The following is a 22,872-nucleotide window of genomic DNA, read 5'->3' as shown; positions in this document are numbered from 1 at the left end:
CTAGTGTATTTATAAGAAGCTGGTGCTTTATATATGTATCATATGAAGTTGGGTATTTTGTCTTTTTGAATTGTGGGAGGAACAAGGTGAATCTTCTGTGAAATAAATGATAACTGGCCAGAACAGCCATTAAATTAAATTTGAGGAATGTCTCATTTTGGAGTAGCAGAAGGAAGAAAAGAATTGCCTAGGATTCCACACACCAATGAAGATCTAACGAGAAAGACGGAAACTCAAAAGAGTGGAGGAACTAACAAGAGGAATGGGAAAACACCACTAGCTTTGTATGCCCTGAAGGAGGGCATGTGACCACAGACCCTTCAAGTGTCACGATGCAGCCAGCATGACTCAATCACTACTGGCGCACGGAGGTCCATGACTGAAGCCAGAGCGCACGGAAATGCCATTTACCTTCCTGCAGTAGCGGTATAGAAGTAACCATTGGTAGTGCTGTAGGGATTCTGACATGAAGACAAATAGGATATTGGCAGCAAAGGGAGGTGGTCTTTGAAATCCTCTCACTTTATCTGGACTGATCACATTTTGAAAAACTCAAAGAATAACAAACAAACAAACAAACAAACAAACAAACAAAAACCCTCAGAATATTTGTCTTAAATACGGAGGTCTTAATTGCAAAGAGCTTTAACAAATATTTTTAACTGGAGTAAGAAAATATTTCCAAGCATTTACCAAGCTGACTATAAAGGTAAAGGTAAAGGGACCCCTGACCATTAGGTCCAGTCGTGACCGACTCTGGGGTTGCGCGCTCATCTCGCAGTATTGGCCGAGGGAGCCGGCGTATAGCTTCCAGGTCATGTGGCCAGCATGACAAAGCCGCTTCTGGCAAACCAGAGCAGCACATGGAAACACCGTTTACCTTCCCGCTGTAGCGGTTCCTATTTATCTACTTGCATTTTGACGTGCTTTCGAACTGCTAGGTTGGCAGGAGCTGGGACCAAGCAACAGGAGCTCACCCCATCACAGGGATTCGAACCGCTGACCTTCTTGATCAGCAAGCCCTAGGCTCAATGGTTTAACCACAGCGCCACCTGGGTCCCAAGCAAGCTGACTATACAATACATATATTACTGAAGTATTTAAGAAAGTTTGCTTAGTATCAAATCAAGTTAGTGTTAACCAATACATACTTATTTTAGTACTGCCATTTGCATCATATCTAAGTGGAAGAGGTGTGGATTGCTCTGTGTATGGCAATAATCGCCAACATTCCCTTTATATACTGTGTAAATGTTCAAGGCACTATGTCAAGTATATAAAATCAAATACTATTTTGATATGAAAAGACAGTCTATGCCCTCACATAGATGCATTTTTGGTTTTCTAGTCAATACCTAGCCAACTCATGTTTGTTATTTTTTAAAATATATCTTCCATGCATGATATGAATGTGAAATAAATTTAGAAGAAACTTTTTGCAATATATCTAAGTCTGAAAAATACATTATCTACTCTTCTGATAATAGATACAATGAGATGTGGTTTCCCCACTAATACTATCGTTTGTGTCATATATTTTTTTGTTAGCAAGTAAATATAATTTACTCTCTAATAACAACAACAAAAAGATAAAAAAGAATACTAGAAAAAACCATGCATATCATTATGGCTATTACCAGAAAAAAAGAAAATACATTTTCCAGAGTTAGATATATTGAAACAAAATTTCTTCTAAATTTATTTCATGCTTGGACATATTTATCAATTTCATTTTTTAAAAAAAGTACAAACAGAAGTTGGCTAGGTAATGAACAGAAAACCAAAAATGCATATATATGAAGGCATCTTTTAATCTGATTATCATTGCTGATTTAGTATACTTGACAAAATTCCCTGGAACCTTAACACAATGTAAATTAATAACAGCATCTGCCTGGATATTTAGCTAACTATAGTTAATTAAATTTTTAGTTTACTAGATTTTTTGTTAGCTAAGGGAATGTATGGCGTTCCAGTGTAAAGTCAGACTTGTAAGACGGCACTAACATTAGCCTGGGGTGATATTAGCTGTACAGTCGCATGTAGTGTGAGACAAATACATTTCCTTCCATTGAGCATTATTTAATTTTTTCAATATCAGACCATTCATTGTTTCAAAGCATATGATCCTGGTGAATCTCCTTCCTTCCTCCCCACCACAATTCATGACAACAACCATTATTTAAAAACCCATCTGATATACAGTGGGTTGGATCTCATCACAACAACACAGTTCATAAAATCCCAACTACAGTATATGCTTTAATCCTTTTTGGCTGCAGCAGCTACGCAAAGCATTATACACTTAAAGAAAAATCCCAACCTGCCACCCTGAAAAAAATAATAATTGTGGCACGTCAGTAACCAGATAGTATTCTCAAATTTCAGTGATCTAGACAGTGGAGCCTTCCCCCTATACTGTGCTCTGTTTCATGTGGTACAAGGCTTTAACTGGCCAAATCTCCCCCCTCCTCCCCACACTGAATCAGTAGAACAGTGAAGATCTTTCTCTCTCTCTTTTTTTAGCAGTGGCATATCAATGAGGCACAGATGTGTATTCCAACTCTGCATGGATGAGCACACTGTTCAATAGTGCTGGCTCACACGGTATCAGGGCAAGTTATCACTTCCCATGAAGGCACTCTTATCACCAGGGCCCAGAGAGGTGGCTGCAAATCGCAGCCTTTTTATTTTCAAGGCAGTTTTGCTGAACATTCAAGCTTCAAAGATTCACACTTCCAAAACTCTATAAGAGTTTGTGAACGCTCAATTTGCCAAAACTGTTTACAGTGTAATTGGGCACCGTACCTGTGTCCATGAGATAGCGAAGGCGCTTCTCCACCAGCGCGGCACGGGTGTCAATTTGCTTTTGCTCATTCTCTAGTGCTGCCAATTCTCCTACAACATACTGACTGGTGTCTTTGAACCCTTTCTGTTAAAAAGAACAAACAACAAGAAAAGGCATCAGTTGTTAAGTTGCATTTTTTCCTTCCCAGAAACACTTAGTAAGGCACTTACCTAAATATCATGCTTACTACCAAACCTGGAAACACAATTCATAAATCTCAACCATCTGCCAAATTTCATTATGAGGTGTGTCCCATTAAAATCACTTATTGAAAGTTAGTTTTAAAGTTTCAAATCTCTTTGCTAACTTTTGAATTTCTATACAATTTTTCTTTTAAACCTGTGCCACTATAGATTATTATAAATTATCTCAGAAAAGAATCAAAGTGTTTAATACACCATGGGTCTAACCTATAAAGCTGCTTTTTCTACTACAATTGGGGGGGAATACTCCTCAAATTTTATTTCATCCTACACAGCCAATTTTTAGCCAGGGAATCTATAGTTAAATATATTAAGATTTGTGATTTGAAACAAACAAACCCCCCCAAAAAAACACAACAACCATAAACACCATTCTTTTCTTTGTGTATCAATCCCTTGTGTATATTTTAATAGTGCTATTCTACAAAAATAACAGTAAAATGTCTTCTGGTTTTACCCCACAGTCTGGTAAATGCATTGCTAATTAATGCTGTTAAGTGGCAACAAAAATGATTGAATAAATGCTCAGGTGCCACCGCCATACTGCAAAAAGAGAAAAAGCCTGCAGTCTAGTTTGGGTTCATTCATCCCAACCTTGCAGTGACATCATTTTAAAATTTCCACATCTTTCATGTGATAAGTATAACGTAGAGCTTGTCCAAGAAAGAAAGAAATATGAAGAAGATGTATTACCGGTTATTAATGCTATCCTGAAAGGCACGACAGAAGACAGCAGATCTCTCAAATGTTCTGAACTTATCAGCTATAAAATTGTTTTAATGCTACTAACGAAAACTACCAATGGTGGTTCTGACCAGGCTAGAGATAGATTCCTCTCAGTTCCAACTGGGATGCAATTTATATCTAAAACAGTGTTTAAGTAAATAGGGTAGTTAAGTCATCATATGCTGAAACTGAAGCTCTGTTTTGGCAATACAAAAGTAAGGTAGATGTACTTTGGAAGCACCATTAAGCCTCTTTGAGGATGTTAATTAAAACTCACTGAGAGCAGGTTAGAGCTGAAAAGCTAATTTTGGGAATCCAATTGTCTTTTGCAAAGGAATGTATATATAGATATTACATTTTTAGGAAGGGATAAAATACGCTATTTCCTTATCATGTCTCTACTAGTTGCTGGATGCGACAGCCAGCCACAATAAATTATTTTCTCCTTAAACAGTAGCTAAATGAATCAATACACAAAGTTTTTTTTTGCAAATTGTGATAAAAGTAAAAGCTCACAAGGTGGTACCTCTTAGAACCCATGGACAGTGTAGTTGTTTTAGGACAGGGCAGACATGCAAATTTATAGGACACCAGTCCTCCATCACCAGAAAGAGGAAAAGAAGCTGTGAAAGAAAGGCTATTTTACTTTTCTCATCCCCATCCCCCCAAACTGGTTGTTGTAGCCTCTCAAGTATAGGAAGGGAAGAGGTAATGTGGGTGGAAAAACAATAATGAAAGGTAACTGCCTACTATTCTTCATAGTTAATTGAAAATATTACAAAACCTTGCCAATGACAGCTCTCAGGACTGTACAAAATACTGCAAGGTTAAAAGGAATGCTGTGTCAGGATGAAAACTTCCCCAGAGTTCATATGTACAATTTGCATATATATTATGAACTTGCTGAGCAAGACCTCTTCAGCTTTATTAAAGCACAACTGTTCTTAAATAAAAAAATTATCAGCTGGCAAATTGTTAGACATGTGGTCATTCAGTATAAGAATTTAAACACTTCACATTATCTAGATGGCACTGAGCTCCTCAGCAAAAATAACTACTATTTAGACAAAAGGTGGAAAGCAATAAAAAAGTCACAAAAATTATGTGGTACCTCTAGACCAAAAAACAAACCAACCAATCCTCAAAACCAAAAACAAAAGGGGGAGGGGTGGCAGAAGGGGAAAAAACCAGAAATAAAACATATTCAGGTCAAAACTTGTTCTTCTTCCTGTTTCTGTCCCGCAGCTGTCCATCAAAAGCAGCTTTCTCCCTGCGGTCTATCAAATATTTCCCTCACAAATCAATTTTACACATGATCAGCCCATACCCCTACTGAGCTGAACCTCCCCGTTAATTAAGTGAAGAAATTACCATATATATTATATTAATGCAAACATCATTCAGCTAGTAATTCACGGCTGATCTGGATAATGGAAAGGTTGAACACCCATTAACCCAAGCCAACAAAATGGGTTGGCTGAGAAATTCTAGCAGGTCTCATGTGACTTTTTCCTCTAACTGCAGCTCTGCGGTATCTGCTATTGTAATAATTAAAATCCTCCCGGTAGATCAATACTGGAATCTCTTTATGGGAAGTGCCCTGATGGAAATGTCTCAAGGAAGCTGGAGCTGTGGAACTCTGAAAAATTCATTTTTTTTAATCTGACAATTATCACCACGCTGCAGACTAATTCAACAGCGCACCCCTCTCACTCTGCTTTGAATGCACTGGAGATTGACATCTAAGAAAACCTAACATCTCATTTTAACAAATAAAGGCACTATTTCCACATACAGTTGAGAATTATCAGCAATCATGAAACCAGACAAAAAAATTAATATACATTAAGCACTTCATCTTCTGATGGCTTCCTCTGAGTTTCAGTTATCGCTGCCTTCTCCTCATTTCCTCTCTTTGTATCTTCCTGTATTGATCTCTGCCTTTTCATCTCTTGAAAAAAAGAGAGAGGAAAGACATGTAAAATTATTATAATACTTGATATTTGTGTATTGAAATGTGGGCTTACATTATCTGGTTTTTAATATATTTATTGTTAAATATTATTAAATCATAAGACTGGGGGTGGGAGGACAGCCTTTCAGAACATTTTTGCCTACCTGGTCTGTTTTCAACATATTGACTGAATGACTGAAGCTGAGTTTTTCTGACTGTGGAGTCCTTGCTGAATACAACAGGATTTCTAAAACATTCTGTTGCTTTTGGTAATCGCTCAGCACGATGTTCTTCTGTCTCATTCTGCCAGAAAAACCAGAACTGTACATCAACTTCTTTTGTTTATAAATATGTAGTTACAAATGAAAAATATACACAATTTCAACAAGAGAGAATATGTAGACTATTTGTGTTAGATAAAAATGACATCGGGAACCAGAAAAAAGTGCTGAGCCCAAGAAAAGAGGTTTTGGCAAAACAAGTCCCTTTGGTTATTAATATGGCAACTTCAGCCAGGGTTCTGCTGCTAGACAACAAAATCAGTTAACTGCACCAAATGTAACTTTGAACAAAGCAGAGTTTAAACAAAGATTACTCTTTCTCAATTTGGATTCCCTGAGCATGGTGTACATAGGACTACACAGCAGTGTGTATACCCCTGAACATCATCTGTCACTTAAAACAGCAGTGGCTCTAGTCTTCTCCATACACTGCTTGCCCTGGTAAAGAATTCCGTCATCCTGAATGGACCCACAGACTTGTATGACAAGAAGAACTCCCTTCTAATTTTATGCCCATTGAGATAAATCACTAATGCTGGATGAAGGATAAAAGGTAGGATTATAATACTACCCCAATGAACTGCATTTCATCAGCTATAACTTTCTGAATCCAGAATTGTAAGTAAGCCGTTTGCAGCTAAGGAAGCTACAATTATCGTTTCCCAGAGCTTCCTATGTTAATGTTGGTAACAAATTCAAATGGGTCTATCAACACAAAATATCCCAGAAGACTAAACCACAGCAGTGTGTGGAAACTGCAGATACGAGGTGCTGTGTACCAAACAAATATTTCATTTTATACCTAATCTATTATTATTTTTATTAAGTGTTTTGAAAGTAAATAGGGAAAGGCTAAGATGCATGACTAATAGCTAAGCCTGCTGAATGCTGAAACTGGTTATCAAAAGCTACCAAGACTTTGCCCTTCCTCTGCATTGAGACAATTGGTAATGAGGGAGTTCTCCAATGGCCTATTCTCTAGCCTCAAGGAGGCCTGGGATACAGAATCCTCCAGGGAAGGTAACAGTTTATCCTTTTCCACAAACACAGAATGCCTCATTTATAAATGTGTAAACTGCATTTTATTAAGAACACAAATCCAACTCGTTGCTGAAAGCTTTAACAGAACAGATGGACACCATGTATTATTTCTTACAATATTAGAAAAGTGTTTAGACCTGGCTACCCTTTTCGTTGCAGCAACTTAAACAAAGAAAATAAAGCACACCCAATTAATAAAAAAATATGTGTGTATTTAGAGCATGCAATACCATTTTTGTCACATTAACTAAATCAAATTGACCTAATAGAGGGGGTTGGTGTGCCATTTGTTGAGTTAACTCTCATTTCTACAAAGCATCACTTATGCTAGATTTGTTTTTTCAACAATTAAGCAGCTATGATTTTGCTTTTCTGAGAAAAGGATCTCTTCCAGCTCTTCATACAATAGCCATCTGACAGTCAAAACGCAGGTCTTTACCAAAATAAACAAACGTGGCTAATTTTTTAGGCCTGGCCTGGCAACATGCTAAAATATCAGTGCGATTAGCCAGCAAATCCCATTTTAAGAAGCCTTTTTATGACTGGGGACTTCTGCCACTTTACAAATGTATTCCTCTAAGCCCACTAATTCAGTTAGCCTTTTCAATCCATTGTATTATTCTGAGGCCAGCTTCATTTTGCATTAAATCCACTGCAGAAAGCTAAATTGAACGCAAAAAATCAGACTTGATCCAAGCTTCCCTTTGTTCAAAGATAGAGACTGAAAGTCCTCTGCTGCTGCCACACACTTTCATCACCAATTTATCGGAACCGACAGTGTAAAGGAAAAAGCAATGAAAGTCATTGTTTTGGGACTTCAAAGCATCTCTGTATCTGGGGGAGGAAATCCTTTCAGTCAGCAGTGTATACACCCACAGTCTGCAGGTGGGTGAAAAGTTATACATAAGTGGAACTGCCCCATAGGCATAAAAATCTTTTCACTTACTATTGTATCTATCTAGTTATGTCTAGGTAGAAGATAAGCAACCCAACCCAAAATGCACTGCACTACCTATACTACGTGGCACAAATGTTTAAGAAACGTATGTGGGTTTAGGTATATAATGGTTTGATTTCAATATAGCAAAACCCAACAGTTAATCGTTAAAAGCAGGATTTTAAAAAAAGAAAAATAGGTGCTGGTACGCACCATGACCCCCCAACGCTCCCACCACTGCTTCCCCAACCCCTGCTTGCCCCTCCCTGCACTTTTGCTGTTTCCTCCTCCTCCATTGATGCTGCTTCCAGTGGCACAGCCTCCCGCAGTTGCTTTGGCACGACCCTTACGATTGACAAAGCGCCTTCTGAGAAGGTGCTTGACGATCACCGGCAGGCACCTTGGGTCGCACCAAAGCAGTGGAGGCTGTGCCTGCAGCTATGGGAAGCAGCAGAGACGGAGGAGAAGGAGGACGAAGCGGCAAAGGTGCAGGGGGGGGGCACAAGTGAATGGGGTGGGGGTGGACAAGTGGCAGCCGCAAGATGGTGGCAGGGGAAAAGGAGGTGGTGGTGTGTCATATTGACCGAAAAAACACACTAGTTAAAAGAGATTAAAGTAAGACCCTGTCCATATCTATGTAAATGAGAGAACTGACTTCAGTAGTGTACTTCCTACACTTACATAAATTTGAAATGACTAGTTGAAATAAAGAATGCCTAAATAGGTTAAACCACTGAGCCTAGGGCTTGCTGATCAGAAGGTGGCGCTGTGGGTTAAACCACAGAGCCTAGGGCTTGCCGATCAAAAGGTTGGCGGTTTGAACCCCCGCGACGGGGTGAGCTCCCGTTGCTCGGTCCCAGCTCCTGCCAACCTAGCAGTTTGGAAGCACGTCAAAGTGCAGGTAGATAAATAGGTACAACTCCGATGGGAAGGTAAACGGCGTTTCTGTGTGCTGCTCTGGTTCGCCATAAGCGGCTTTGTCATGCTGACCACATGACCTGGAAGCTGTACACCGGCTCCCTCGGCCAATAACGTGAGATGAGCGCCGCAACCCCAGAGTCAGTCATGACTGGACCTAATGTTCAGGGGTCCCTTTACCTTTAAATATCTTGTGGTACAGTGGCCCAAGTGAGCAATCACTTGTTGTACAACCAAGCACCACCCATAAGAGGTCACACAAAAGGCAAGTGTTAAAATGTATATCTTCTTATACATCTGTACAGACATAACCATTAACAGCACAAATCGCCTCAAGTACTAAGACAACAGCTTAGTCAAAACTTACCTTAAACTCTTGTTCTGTGCCATCAATGACTGCTTTCTGAGCAGCACTGGAAAGTGAATTTGCCACCTGTGGCTGAGCTTCCAGGAGCTTCTTCAGCTTCCAATCCACCAACTTGCTGCTCTGTTCAGCTAAATATGCAAACACCACAATATAACGAACACATGCACAGACAGAGACAAAGACAAAGAGAGGAGTATTTAGAAGTGCAGTCATTATAACAATGTATCAATTTAAGAGATTACATTTGGACTGCTTTGTTTATAACCTTTAAAATGCAACTGATTTGGAAATGGAATACAGAACTCAGAATTTGGGGTCCATAGAGGCTACAAATGTGATTCTTGATGCCTCTCTTCCCCATGCCCTTGCCATAGGCCTACAGTTATTTAAACTATACTTTTTACAATGTGGTCCATAATGTAATTGGTCAATTTGATTTCAATTGAGCTTTTTTATAAGCAGGTTTCCTTTTTAAGGGTTGAAGGCAATGAATGAGTTAAACAAACATAACCAGATGTTAAGTTGTTTTAATTAAAGTTTGGCTTACGTCTTGCTTAAACACGGTTTGTTTGCCTGCCTCAGCCCAGACTCTCACCAAGCTGTACAGCTGCATAAGTTGGAAAACAAAACAAACTTTGGAGAAGCTACTCGTTTTTTAGATGACTTGTAGTTCACTATCTATGCCTACTTTATTATTATTTTTGTTATCACTACCAAAATTGGTGAGGTCTTGTGTATGTGTGAAATCATTTTTTGTGGAGGGTGGTAGTGGAATCTGGTCCTGGCCAGGTATTTACCACCCCTGTTCTAGTTATTACCTTGAGAACCTTTGACCTCACCTGGACTTCTTTCACAAACAGTAATCCACTTACAACATTATAACTGCACTACTGTCTAAATCTTCCCATGATGAAAGAATTATAACCACTGTGAATTGCTGTCAACCTCATGTGCTGGAAATACTGAGAGGCAAAATTTTCGCTAGTGTCCTCTATATGGCCATTTCTGAATAGGGATAGCCTGGTAGCCTCAAAGCTAGACTACAGTGGTACCTCTGGTTGCGCACAGGATCCATTCCAGAGCTCCGGTCGGATCCTGAGGAATTCGCAACCGGAGGTGCCTGTCCTGTGCATGCGCGTGGCGCGTAGAATGCTTCTGCGCATGCGGCAAAGTCCGGATAAATACTTCTGGGTTTGCCACGTGTGTAACCCGAAGGATACGCAACCAGAGGTGTGTGTATCGAGAGGTACCACTGTATTGTGATGTATTCTGTATGGGGCTGTCCTTGAAGATGGTTCAGAAATTCCATCTAGAGCAAAAAGCTGCAAGAGTGCTGGTAGGGGAAGCAAAAAGAATATTGTTTTTCAGCCCCAATTTAAGGTGCAAAGCCTTAAATCAGATATGGAGTACCTTGGGCCCTTGCAGAAGTTGTTGGATTCTAACTCCCATCAGTAAGCATGGTCAATGGCCAGTGATGGTGGGAGTTGTAGTTCAAGAACATCTGGAGGGTAAAAGGTTCTCCACACATGTCCTATATCAGGGGTCAGCAAACCTTTTCAGCAGGGGGTCGGTCCACTGTCCCTCAAACCTTGTGGGGGACCGGACTATATTTTGAAGGGGGAAAAATGAACAAATTCCTATGCCCGACAAATAACCTACAAAAAACATTGACTATGCAAAAGCCTTTGACTGTATCGACCACAGCAAACTATGGCAAGTTCTTAAAGAAATGGGAGTGCCTGATCACCTCATCTGTCTCCTGAGAAATCTCTATGTGGGACAAGAAGCTACAGTTAGAACTGGATATGGAACAACTGACTGGTTCAAAATTGGGAAAGGAGTACGACAAGGTTGTATATTGTCTCCCTGCTTATTTAACTTATATGCAAAATTCATCATGCGAAAGGCTGGACTAGATGAATCCCAAGCCGGAATTAAGATTGCTGGAAGAAATATCAACAACCTCAGGTATGCAGATGACACAACCTTGATGGCAGAAAGTGAGGAGGAATTAAAGAACCTTTTAATGAGGGTGAAAGAGGAGAGCGCAAATTATGGTCTGAAGCTCAACATCAAAAAAACATCACCTCGTGGCAAATAGAAGGGGAAGAAATGGAGGCAGTGAGAGATTTTACTTTCTTGGGCTCCTTGATCACTGCAGATGGTGACAGCAGTCACGAAATTAAAAGACGTCTGCTTCTTGGGAGAAAAGCAATGACAAACCTAGACAGCATCTTAAATAGCAGAGACATCACCTTGCCGACAAAGGTCCGTATAGTTAAAGCTATGGTTTTCCCGATAGTGATGTATGGAAGTGAGAGCTGGACCATAAAGAAGGCTGATCGCTGAAGAATTGATGCTTTTGAATTATGGTGCTGGAGGAGACTCGAGAGTCCCATGGATTGCAAGAAGATAAAGCCTATCCATTCTGAAGGAAATCAGCCCTATGTGCTCACTGGAAGGACAGATCGTGAAGCTGAGGCTCCAATACTTTGGCCACCTCATGAGAAGAGAAGACTCCCTGGAAAAGACCCTGATGTTGGGAAAGATTGAGGGCACTAGGAGAAGGGGACGACAGAGGATGAGATGGTTGGACAGTGTTCTCGAAGCTACGAACATGAGTTTGACCAAACTGCGGGAGGCAGTGCAAGACAGGAGTGTCTGGCGTGCTCTGGTCCATGGGATCACGAAGAGTAGGACACGACTAAATGACTAAACAACAACAACAAATAACCCAGAGATGCATTTTAAATAAAGCACACATTCTACTCATGTAAAAACACGCTGATTCCTGGACCATCCATGGGCTGGATTTAGAAGGCGATTGGGCTGGATCTGGCCCCCGGGCCTTAGTTTGCCTACCCATGCTCTATATGGTCTGTTGGTGGTCTCTGTGTATAATGAAGTACAAAGGCATACCTTACCCCCTTGCCTCAGGAACCCCCACACCTTAGCAGGCCACCCATAGCAACAAAGGAACGATTCCTAGCCACTCCAGCCCAGAGTGGAGAGGCACCATTTTTGCAACCCCTTGGGACCCCACCCTTGGCAGGAATCAACCTAACCATTTCTTTAGAGTTTTAAGAAGCTGGCTATGGTACAACATTTTCAGCAGGTATTTGAATGAGGCAACACTTGATTAGATAATTGCTTGTTGTTGTTGTTGTTGTTGTTATTGCTGCTGCTGCTATGAGTAAATCACTATTCAGTGAATTGTTGTTGGCATCTATCTGTCTTGAGAGACAATGGAATGCGCCTTCGGGGATGAAGTCAAAGTGTTGGAGAATCACAGTACCTGCTGTGACTATAGAGACCAGTATCTCTTAACTGCCGCCTCCCATGCTGTTTTTGTTACCTTAGCAGTACCTCTCCAGGACACAAGCAGTGTGTAGTGAATTGCGGCCCACATGCTCCAGCACCCTGTTCTCACATTTGCCAACCATATGCTTATAGAGAGCCTGCAAACAGGATCTGAACACAAGACTACTCTGCCTTCCTGTGGTTTCCAGCAACTCAAATTTAATTAAGGTTTGGGGTGTTAAAACTGGGTGCCTGACCCATATGTATTAAACTGTGTGCTGGAATCAGCAAATGTAAAAGCTAATTAAGCCAAACTCTCTCTTGTGATGTGGTGATTGCCTGGGATGATAGGCCATTAGGAAACAGAGGATCAAAGGGACCCAGTGTGAGATGGCAAATGGATGGGACCCCTCCCTCAAGAGATAAAGAGCTTAGAGTAGCGAGTAAGAAGCAATGTCAGTAGAGTTCAAGTTATGTGACCAATACGCAAAGCAGCAGGCATAGCACAATGAATGATGTCAATCTGAATCCAAGGCTGCAGCTAAGGGACCACACTTGAGGTGATAATGCTATGAACCCCTCCATTCACTGTAGGCTCAGATTGTCTATATGTGTAAATAAACCATAAAGCCTAAAGACAGCACCGTTTCTTCTGTGCCTCATTTCAAGAAGAAAATATGGAACACCAGGGAGTCATGCACTGTTTGGAGACTGGAGGTGGCATGCAACAAGATTAATGACCCAGCTATATAACCTCAGTGGAGGTTGAAAAAAGCAATCACTGATAGCCTTATCCTCCATGAATTTGTCTAATCCACCTTTAAAGCCATCTAAGTTGGTGATTATCTCTGCTTCTTGTGAGAACAAATTCCATACTCTATGCTGTGTGAAGAAGTCTTTTGTCTGTCCTGAACCTTCATTGAGTTCCATTCAGCTTCACTGGATAGCCTTGAGTTATCATGTCCACACCATGGATAATTTTATGCACTTCTATTCTCTCACCTCTTAAAGGTAAAGGTAAAGGTACCCCTGACCATTAGGTCCAGTCGCAGACGACTCTGGGGTTGCGGCGCTCATCTCGCTCTATAGGCCGAGGGAGCCGGCGTTTGTCCGCAGACAGCTTCTGGGTCATGTGGCCAGCATGACTAAGTCGCTTCTGGTGAACCAGAGCAGCACATAGAAACGCCATTTACCTTTCCGCCGGAGCAGTACCTATTTATCTACTTGCACTTTGACATGCTTTTGAACTGCTAGGTTTGCAGGAGCTGGGACTGAGCAATGGGAGCTCACCCCATCACGGGGATTTGAACCGCTGACCTTCTGATCGGCAAGCCCTTGGCTCAGTGGTTTAGACCACAGCGCCACCCGCGTCCCTCTTTCACCTCTTATTTGCCCCAAATGTCCCAACCTTTCCTCATAGGGTGATTGTTCCATGCCCTTGATTGTTTTGGTTCCCTTATCGGAACTGCTTCCCAGCCTACAACATTCTTTTTGAGGAAAGGCAACCAGTACTGTACTCTTTCTTCTACCAGGTTTCCATTAAAATGGTTATGTTGTGTATTTTGATGACTCTATGAATTTTATGTATTATTGTTATCTCATCTGACCTTGTAACCGCCTCGTGGCTTGTTGAAAAAGTAGTATGTAATTCATCCAAATAATTAACCAACCAACCAACCAAATGAACAAACAAATAAATTTGTTGCCGTGGAGACTTCCGGTCTACCGCTAGCGCTAATCGACAAGGAATCCTTGAGCTCCAAGGTTCCTGGCACTGTGAGGGAGGGGGGGAACTGCGAGAGCAATGTGGACCTCCAAAAGAACCCCAGATTGAGCTTTTTGGGGGTGTAAGAGCTCAGCTGCACCCCAAAGTGACTCCTCTGCCCCTCGGTAAGCTCTTTTTAAGAGCTCCGAGAGTGAGCGGAGAGAGTGTCGCGGGCGCCATTTTCAAGTATACCGCTACCCTCACAGAGCAAAGCTCCGAGCCGGCAGCGGAGGAGCGGTGGATTTTTTTTAATTTAAAGGATTTGAAGACATTGGACACCGTGAGTAACAGAAATAAATTTAAGAATTATTATTTTTAATTGAAAAGAATTGGCCACGGGAGGAGATTTAAATAGGAAGTCGATCTCCCCCATTGAGAGAACTGTGATGCAGTTAATTTGCCTGTAGCCGGAAAGACTGAAAGGAACTTATCAATTACCAAGGATTGGGCCCAATACCTCCCCCCTGAAGCAGAGCTGAATCCACTAAAATCCCTGTAAAAAAATTAAATTTGGACTGGGGAAAGTGCCCCTGGAAGCTGGAGTCGGGTCCCTGGAAGGATCAGCGAGCCGCCATTATGATATCACAATAGAAATGAATTTGTTTACCCCTTTGAAGTTGAGAACTGTCAATTTTGAAGACAGCACAAAATATAAAGCTGGGTATAAGAAGTTTGATAAATGCTCTTTTCACAAATGGTCACAAGATTTTTAAGATATGAAGAAGAATTAAAAATGAGAGTATAACCAGTTCGGATATAAACTTGGTCCCTGATGTTTTTGGAAATAAGATCTGTGCCACTTCCTGCTCTGTTCTGTTTTCATGAAATCTGAGATGAGCAGGATGTCTGTAACCACAACATCACCTGATGGCCTGGACTTTCAGAAGGAACTTTTGGAATTGCTTTTGGACTTGAGAAATGAATGCGGCAAAATAATATATTGTGTGAAAGTAATACACAGTTGAGTGAAATGCGGGAAAGGAATCAGAATTGTGTGGACAGTGAAAAAGTATTAATTTCAATAGAGAATGAAGAGAAGCAAGAAGAACAATAATTAGTCTTGGACAATGTAATTGACTTTAAAGAAGATGAGAAAGATGCATGGGATATTGTTCCCCCAGTGAGAGGGCGGGGATAGAACATATGTCTGATCCAAGGAGTCTCTAAAGAAGAACCAGCATGGAAGAATGTCCTCCCAGTGAGAGAGGGAGGGCAGGATCCATACTGGGGCCAGAACTTAAAGGGGGGGGAATTGAGATAGGGCTGGAAAGTGGAAATATAACTGGATGGTTTTGTACTACAGTATTTAGAGAAGTGGGGAGGCAGCAGGGGATGATCAAGGAAGAATGGGGGGCAGGCTGGGACAGGGTGGGAGTGGGGTGAGGGGTAATAATGGATGCAAATTTTTGATGATCTAGATCAGGGGTGTCAAACTCAAATTCATCGGGGGCCGCATCAGCAGTTTGGTCACCCTCAAAGGGCCGGTTGTATCTGTAGGACTATGTGTCCACTCTTTATTATCATAAATTATTGTCACTGCATTCAATTATTACTGTTTTTTGTAATAATGTAAGTAATAACTAGCTCTGAAAGCAGAAACATAGTCAGAATAATGGCAAGTAGATATTCAAATGTACAATTATTGTACAATTTATTGAAAAATGATTTTTGGTAACTGCACTGGGTGGTGGAGGCTCGCTAGGGTTTCATGCAGGAGCTTTGCAGAGCTACTGGTACCTGGAGATGCTGGGGTCCTTCTGCATGCAGGACAGATGTTCTGCCAGTGAGCCACCACCCCTCACCAAAGGGACTGGCTGAGGTTGACTCACTGGAGCTGCTCTCCTGGTTCCAGGGTTTAAGGGCCAGAAGTATAAAGCAGCATCCTATGTTTCTGAGGAGAGGGAGAGGGAGGGGAGGAAGGAAGGAAGGAAGGAAGGAGGGAGTGGGAGGGAGAGAGGAAGGGAGGAAAGAGGGGAGAGAAAGAAGAGTAGGAAATAAGGAAGGGAATAAAGAAGGAAAGAAAAAGAAAGAGGGAGAAAAGACGGAAAGGGAGAAAGAAGGAAGGAAGTAGAGAGGGAAAGAAAGAATAAGAATGAGGGAGAGGAAGAAAGATGGGAAGGACGGAGGGAGAAAGGAAGGAAGGAAGGAAGGAAGGAAGGAAGGAGGAAAGAAAGAAAAGAGGGAGCAGGAGGGAGAGAGGAAGGAAAGAGGGGAGAGAAGGAAAGAAAAAGAAAGAGGGAGAGAAGACGGAAAGGGAGAAAGAAGGAAGGAAGTAGAGAGGGAAAGAAAGAATAAGAATGAGGGAGAGGAAGAAAGATGGGAAGGAAGGAAGGAAGGAAGGAAGGAGTGGGAGGGAGAGAGGAAGGAAGGAAAGAGGGGAGAGAAAGAAGAGTAGGAAAGAAGGAAGGGAATAAAGAAGGAAAGAAAAAGAAAGAGGGAGAGAACACGGAAAGGGAGAAAGAAGGAAGGAAGTAGAAAGAAAGAATAAGAATGAGGGAGAGGAAGAAAGATGGGAAGGACAGAAGGAAGAAAGAAAGGAAGTAAGGAAGAAAGAAAAAAGAAAGAAAGAAAAGAGGGAGCAGGAGGGAGAGAGGAAGGAAAGAGGGGAGAGAAAGAAGAGTAGGAAAGAAGGAAGGGAATAAAGAAGGAAAGAAAAAGAAAGACGGAGAGAAGACAGAGATAAAGAAGGAAGGAAGGAGAGGGAAAGAAAGAATAAGAACGAGAGAGAGGAAGGAAGAAAGGGAAGGGGGGGTCGCCGCCTTGATTCAGCGCCAGAAAAGAGCGCGAAGGGACACAGGGGCAAAAAGCATTTCCCGTGCAGCGTGAGGCAGCGGATGTCCGTTTTAGCAGATGTGCGTAAAGCCTCAGAGTTGCACGTTCATGAGGCTGAGCCGCTGCTGAGCTCACGTTCATGAGGCTGAGCCGCGGCAGGAGGAGGAGGAGGTGAGGCAAGAGGAGGAGGAGGCGGCTTGTCGGGTCGGTGCCCAGCAGCACCGTATGGAGAGTCCCGAGCCTCTGGGACGCAGCAGTGCTCTGTAGCACTTTGAATCCTCCTCCTCCTCCACGCGGCGCTGCTGGGTGCTTTGTCTGTGATTCAGCAGCAGCAGCAGCAGCAGCCATTTCCAGGCGCCGAGCCGTGGCAGGAGGAGGATTCAAAGTGCTACAGAGCACTGCTGCGTCGCAGAGGCTTGGGACTCTCCATGCGGCGCTGCTGAGCGCTGACCCGGCAAGCTGCCTCCTCCTTCTCCTGCTGTGGCTCGGGGCACTCCACGCAGTGCTGCTCCGGCCGCCTTTCTACCCCCCCAGGCCCCAGCTGTTTGTTGGCGCTTTGTCGGCGTGGCGCGGGTCCCGCTGCTGGGTCCCGCTGGCTGGGGCGCTCGGTGGGCCACATGACGAGGTCTGGCGGGCCGGATTTGGCCCCCGGGCCTTGAGTTTGACACCCGTGATCTAGATGGTCCAGAACTGGAACGACTTATGGAACTTGCTGAGTCCAGGGGAAGGGGGGCTTAATTAGTTTTAAGTATTTAAATTTTAGCATGATAGAATAATTAATATTTAAATTTATGGAAAATTATTGGTAATAAATTTTAGGCTAAGGGGAGAAATAGAAGATAGAAGGACGGGAAAATAAATTTTTATTTGGATAAATTGATTAATTATTGGTGAAGAATAGATGGTGCTTTTAGAATAGAATAAAGGTAAAGGGGCCCCTGACCATCAGGTCCAGTCGTGTCTGACTCTGGGGTTGCAGCGCTCATCTCGCTCTATAGGCCGAGGGAGCCAGCGTTTGTCCGCAGACAGCTTCCGGGTCATGTGGCCAGCATGACAAAGCTGCTTCTGGCGAACCAGAGCAGTGCACGGAAACGCCGTTTACCTTCCCGCCGGAGCAGTACCTATTTATCTACTTGCACTTTGACGTGCTTTTGAACTGCTAGGTTGGCAGGAGCTGGGACCGAGCAACGGGAGCTCACCCCGTTGCAGGGATTCGAACTGCCGACCTTCTGATCAGCAAGCCCTAGGCTCTGTGGTTTAACCCACAGCGCCACCTGGGTCCCTATAATATTTGAGTGATAATGGTAAAATGTGTTAGAATTATTTAAGATATAAAATGGAAATTGCTTTATTGGAATTTAAAAAGGGACCCGGTGAGGGGTGAATTGAGGAAGTCAACAATGTTAAGTAAAAAAATGCAAGAATTGATATGTTTTTAAAAAGTTTTTATTTTTATTTTTTTGCTTTTTGCTTTTGTAATATTGGAAAATGAATAAAAATTATTTGAAAACAAAACAAAACAAAACAAATTTGTCGCAGTGTGCAAGGGACTACATTTGTTCCTTTGAGGTCAAGGTAGCCTCTTGGGCTTGCTGATCAAAAGGTCGGCAGTGAGCTCCTGTCGCTCTGTCCCAGCTTCTGCCAACTAGCAGTTCAAAAGCACGCCAGTGCAAGTAGTGCAAAAAAAAAAGGAACCAAAAAACCCACCACCCAAAACTATTCATCATAAAATAAAAATTATTCACATGATAAATATTGCCATGCCGGAAATGCAGTTTTAAGAAGAAATGTAAGCTAGTGGAGTGGTTAAGTGAATTAGGAAATCTCTGGTTCAAATCTCACCTCTGCTATGAACTCACTAACTGGCTTTAGAGCCTCAATAACGTCAGAGGGATAGTGAAATCAACCTACTGACTTGTAGGATTGTTGTAAGAATTACTGAAGGAAAGTTATGTGAAACACCCTTTGAATATTTTGAAGTGATACGTATTGTTACAAACAGGTCCTGCAGTCAAACCAAATTATCCGATTCCCAAATAAAGAAAATGGAAACCAGAAAACACAGAAACCAGGAAGTGCTTGTGGGCTTGAAGATGTATTTCCTGAATACTTGAAGAAACCAGGAAAACACCTTCAAGACACTAACTACTAGGCTTTGTAAAATAAATAATCCATAAGAATAAAGTACCCAAGTTCTGGTTGATAGCAAAAGTAATAATCTTACAGGAACCCAAGAAAGATCACTGACTTGCAGTGTTACCACCCTATCTCTTTACTAAGCTGCATGTGTTAATTACTGAAAGGATTTTCTTTCAAGGAATTGTTTTCACTATAATGTTCTGAATATAGATGAACCTGATTTCAGGCCAAATTCCAATGAATGATGAAACAATGTTACTTTAAAAAAATGCATTAAGCGTGGTTTCTAAAAAAGGCCAAGAACAGTCTAGTGAAGAGATTACAGTGTTACCTCGGTTTATGAACACAATTGGTTCCGGAAGTCTGTTCATAAACTGAAGCGTTCATAAACTGAAGCAAACTTTCCCATTGAAAGTAATGGAAAGTGGATTAATCTGTTCCAGAAGGTCTGCGGAGTACTTAAACTGAAGCGTTCATAAACTGAAGCGAACTTTCCCATTGAAAGTAATGGAAAGTGGATTAATCCGTTCCAGACAGGTCCACGGAGAACTCAACCTAAAGCGTACTTAACCCGAAGTATGACTGTAATTGGTTCCGGAAGTCTGTTCATAAACTGAAGCGTTCATAAACTGAAGCGAACTTTCCCATTGAAAGTAATGGAAAGTGAATTAATCTGTTCCAGATTCATAAACCAAAATCCGTTCATAAATCGAAAATTCATAAACCGAGGTGTTCATAAACCGAGGTTCCACTGTACCTAACTATAGTCTGTGACCCCCAGTGGTTTATGAGCTTCATTCAGGTGGGCTGTGGTGCATCTATGGATTTGTGGTTAAAGAAGGGAGACGGCACCACCGCGGCATTAACTACTAGTCATACTGACGTTTAATGCTATTTTATTGCTTTTATTTCTTAAATTGCATTTTATTCTTGTTATAATTTGAATTTCTATGGAATTCAATTTAAAACAATATAAAATGTAATGCTTAATAAAAGAAGCAATAAAAATAACATTAAAAATCATACAACATCTTAGCATAGCACTTTACAATTGCTACAACAGGCAATTGAATTCATTAAGTGGTCTGCCAAGACTCTTAGCACTTTTCATGATGTCCATGGGGAAAATGGTTTGAGGATCACTGCTGTATATTCAGCTGCTCATATCATATTACCGGTATATGGCCCAGAGGTGTTTTTTTTTTAAATGTCACTTGTAGACCCATGTCTGTGGAAATGTACCTTGAAATGCATTTTGTTCCAAATGTGGCAAAAATTACAATTTCTAGACATCTCAAAAACAAACGGTTGTCTTGTGGGTCCTGTTCAATCATCTTCACAGAAAGACTTCTTATTGCTAGTAGCTTTCCCTTCATATAGCACTGAATCAGGATCTCAATCAACTATAAGGTCTGAATGGTAACCTGAATAGAACGACTGGCTTACTTGTGTAGATTTGTGATTTTGCTCATTCCTCTGGATCAACCTCGACTTCTGCTGCCTTTATGGCTAATGTTCCTTTAATAGATTTTTGTAGCCACTTGGTTGTCTCCCTCCACTTTCACTAGGCATTATAAATTTGACCAAGTCACAGTGTCTTCAACTGAGGTGGCTTTTGGTCGTACAGTGTTACACCAAGTTTTGTAATCAGTGTGTCAGCAGTGTGGACCCACCCATTTATTGGGAAGTGCCAGGTCCGGCTCTAGGGGTAGTCTCGGTGGTGCGGGGGTGCCAGGGCACCGGGTCGGCAGGAGGGCGCTGCGCAGCAAAGCTGCGTGGAAGCCGTGCTGCGCGCTGCGCCCGCCCACGAGGGCGGGGGCGCCGGAGCGATCTCTGCGCCACGGCGCCCGGGCGCCCAACCGGCTTGAGATGGCCCTGGGAAGTGCTGGGAATCCACTGTTCCCAGCATCCCATGAAATAAATAGAACGATTGGCTTACCTGAAGTGTAGATTTGTGAGTGGAACGCTGGGGACAGTGGAACCCTCCCTATGATGATCTGCAGTCACACTTGGTTGTTTTTTCCTTTAGGAGGGGTACTATTGACTTTGTCACTTCTATTTTTATTGATTTATGAGCCAGTAAGGGAGGCAGGCTGCTATTCTTGTTTCACGAGCTTTTGTGAACATTGCTGCTTGGCGAGTCTGAAAAACTTAGGAGGAAGTGGCTGTCTCCCACAAGTCTTTTCTCCTGCCTGAGGTCATGTGAGAGGAAATACCCAATCCACTGTTCCCAGCGCCCCATGAAATAAATTAAATACCGGTAGATCTTCTATAGCAGAAAGCTGTAATTAACAAAAACCTAAATTAGCCTAAACAAGTCTCCTGCTATAATTTTCAGAACACAAATGGACATAACCAATAATCCTCACTTTGAGGAGAAAATGAACAAATACTAGGATTTGTTGCCATCATTATAATCAACTATAGCATAGTTATAGCAGACTTTAAATGATGCTGCTATGATTATAGGAATTCTCTCTGTCCATGTGAGATGGGGGAGTTCCTCTCTAATCAACAGAGGCTCACTTTGATCCCTACTTTAGATTATTCATAATTTGGATGTATAGCATTAATATATGTTGGCCGGTTCTTGATCTGAAGTTCCTACTGTAATATACGGTTGGAGGATGGATGGTGGCTAATGGATTGAGGTTGAATCCTGATAAGACAAAAGTACTGTTCATGGGGGACAGGGGCGGGCTGGTGTGGAGGACTCTCTGTCCAGTATACCTGAAGGAGCGCCTCGGTCCAGTATACCTGAAGGAGCGTCTCCACCCCCATCGTTCTGCCCGGACACTGAGGTCAAGCACCGAGGGCCTTCTGGAGGTTCCCTCACTGCGAGAAGCAAAGCTACAGGGAACCAGGTAGAGGGCCTTCTCAGTAGTGGCGCCTGCCCTGTGAAATGCCCTCCCATCAGAGGTCAAAGAGATAAACAAGTACCTGACATTTAGAAAACATCTGAAAGCAGCCCTGTTTAGGGAAGTTTTTAATTTGTGACATTTTATTGTATTTTAATCTTTACTGGAAGCCGCCCAGAGTGGCTGGGGAGACCCAGCTGGATGGGCAGGGTACAAATAATAAATTATTATTATTATTATTATTTGGGACCTACTGGCAAATAAATGTACACAGGGCTTCAGCCTTTGCCTTCAGCCACCTTTTTCATTTTGCAAATCACTCAGTCATGAAACCTACATAAATTATTGCTGGTAACAATACTGTCCAGTTCAAATTACAGTCATACCTCGGTTTAAGTACGCCTCGGTCTGAGTACTCTGCGGACCTGTCTGGAACGGATTAATCCACTTTCTATTATTTTCAATGCGAAAGTTCGCTTCAGTTTAAGTACGCTTCAGTTTAAGTACTCTGCAGACCCGTCTGGAACGGATTAATCCACTTTCCATTACTTTCAATGGGAAAGTTCGCTTCAGGTTAAGTACGCTTCAGGTTAAGTACAGACTTCCGGAACAAATTGTGTTTGTAAATCGAGGTACCACTTTAACTTAGAATAACTACATATGCAGAACAAAAAAAGGTATTCTGTTAATTCTTACCCCATTTTGGAGATATTGGAAACATACATTAAAATCTATAATAATCAATCATTTTCTTATTAACTGA

The 22,872-nt window shown here is 42.0% G+C and overlaps 1 protein-coding gene across 5 annotated transcripts in view; it reads right to left on the bottom strand.

The window, feature by feature from the left end:
• EHBP1 (EH domain binding protein 1) overlaps nt 1–22,872 on the bottom strand; it is a 282,002-nt gene that overhangs the window by 50,164 nt on the left and 208,966 nt on the right. For all 5 annotated transcript variants that reach the window (XM_035110449.3, XM_035110450.3, XM_088665495.1 and 2 more), the window contains 4 exons: nt 9,276–9,403; nt 5,896–6,034; nt 5,622–5,728; nt 2,809–2,932 (listed from right to left, as the gene is read on the bottom strand). In XM_035110449.3, coding sequence (XP_034966340.3) covers nt 2,809–2,932; nt 5,622–5,728; nt 5,896–6,034; nt 9,276–9,403 — 498 coding nt within the window. The remainder of the gene's footprint in view (nt 1–2,808; nt 2,933–5,621; nt 5,729–5,895; nt 6,035–9,275; nt 9,404–22,872) is intronic.

The sequence above is a fragment of the Zootoca vivipara genome, chromosome 3 (assembly GCF_965207765.1).
Source record: "Zootoca vivipara chromosome 3, rZooViv2.hap1.1, whole genome shotgun sequence".
NCBI lineage: Eukaryota > Metazoa > Chordata > Lepidosauria > Squamata > Lacertidae > Zootoca > Zootoca vivipara.
The sequence above is the reverse complement of the archived record's forward strand: the minus strand, read 5'-3'. Positions and strand labels throughout refer to the sequence as shown.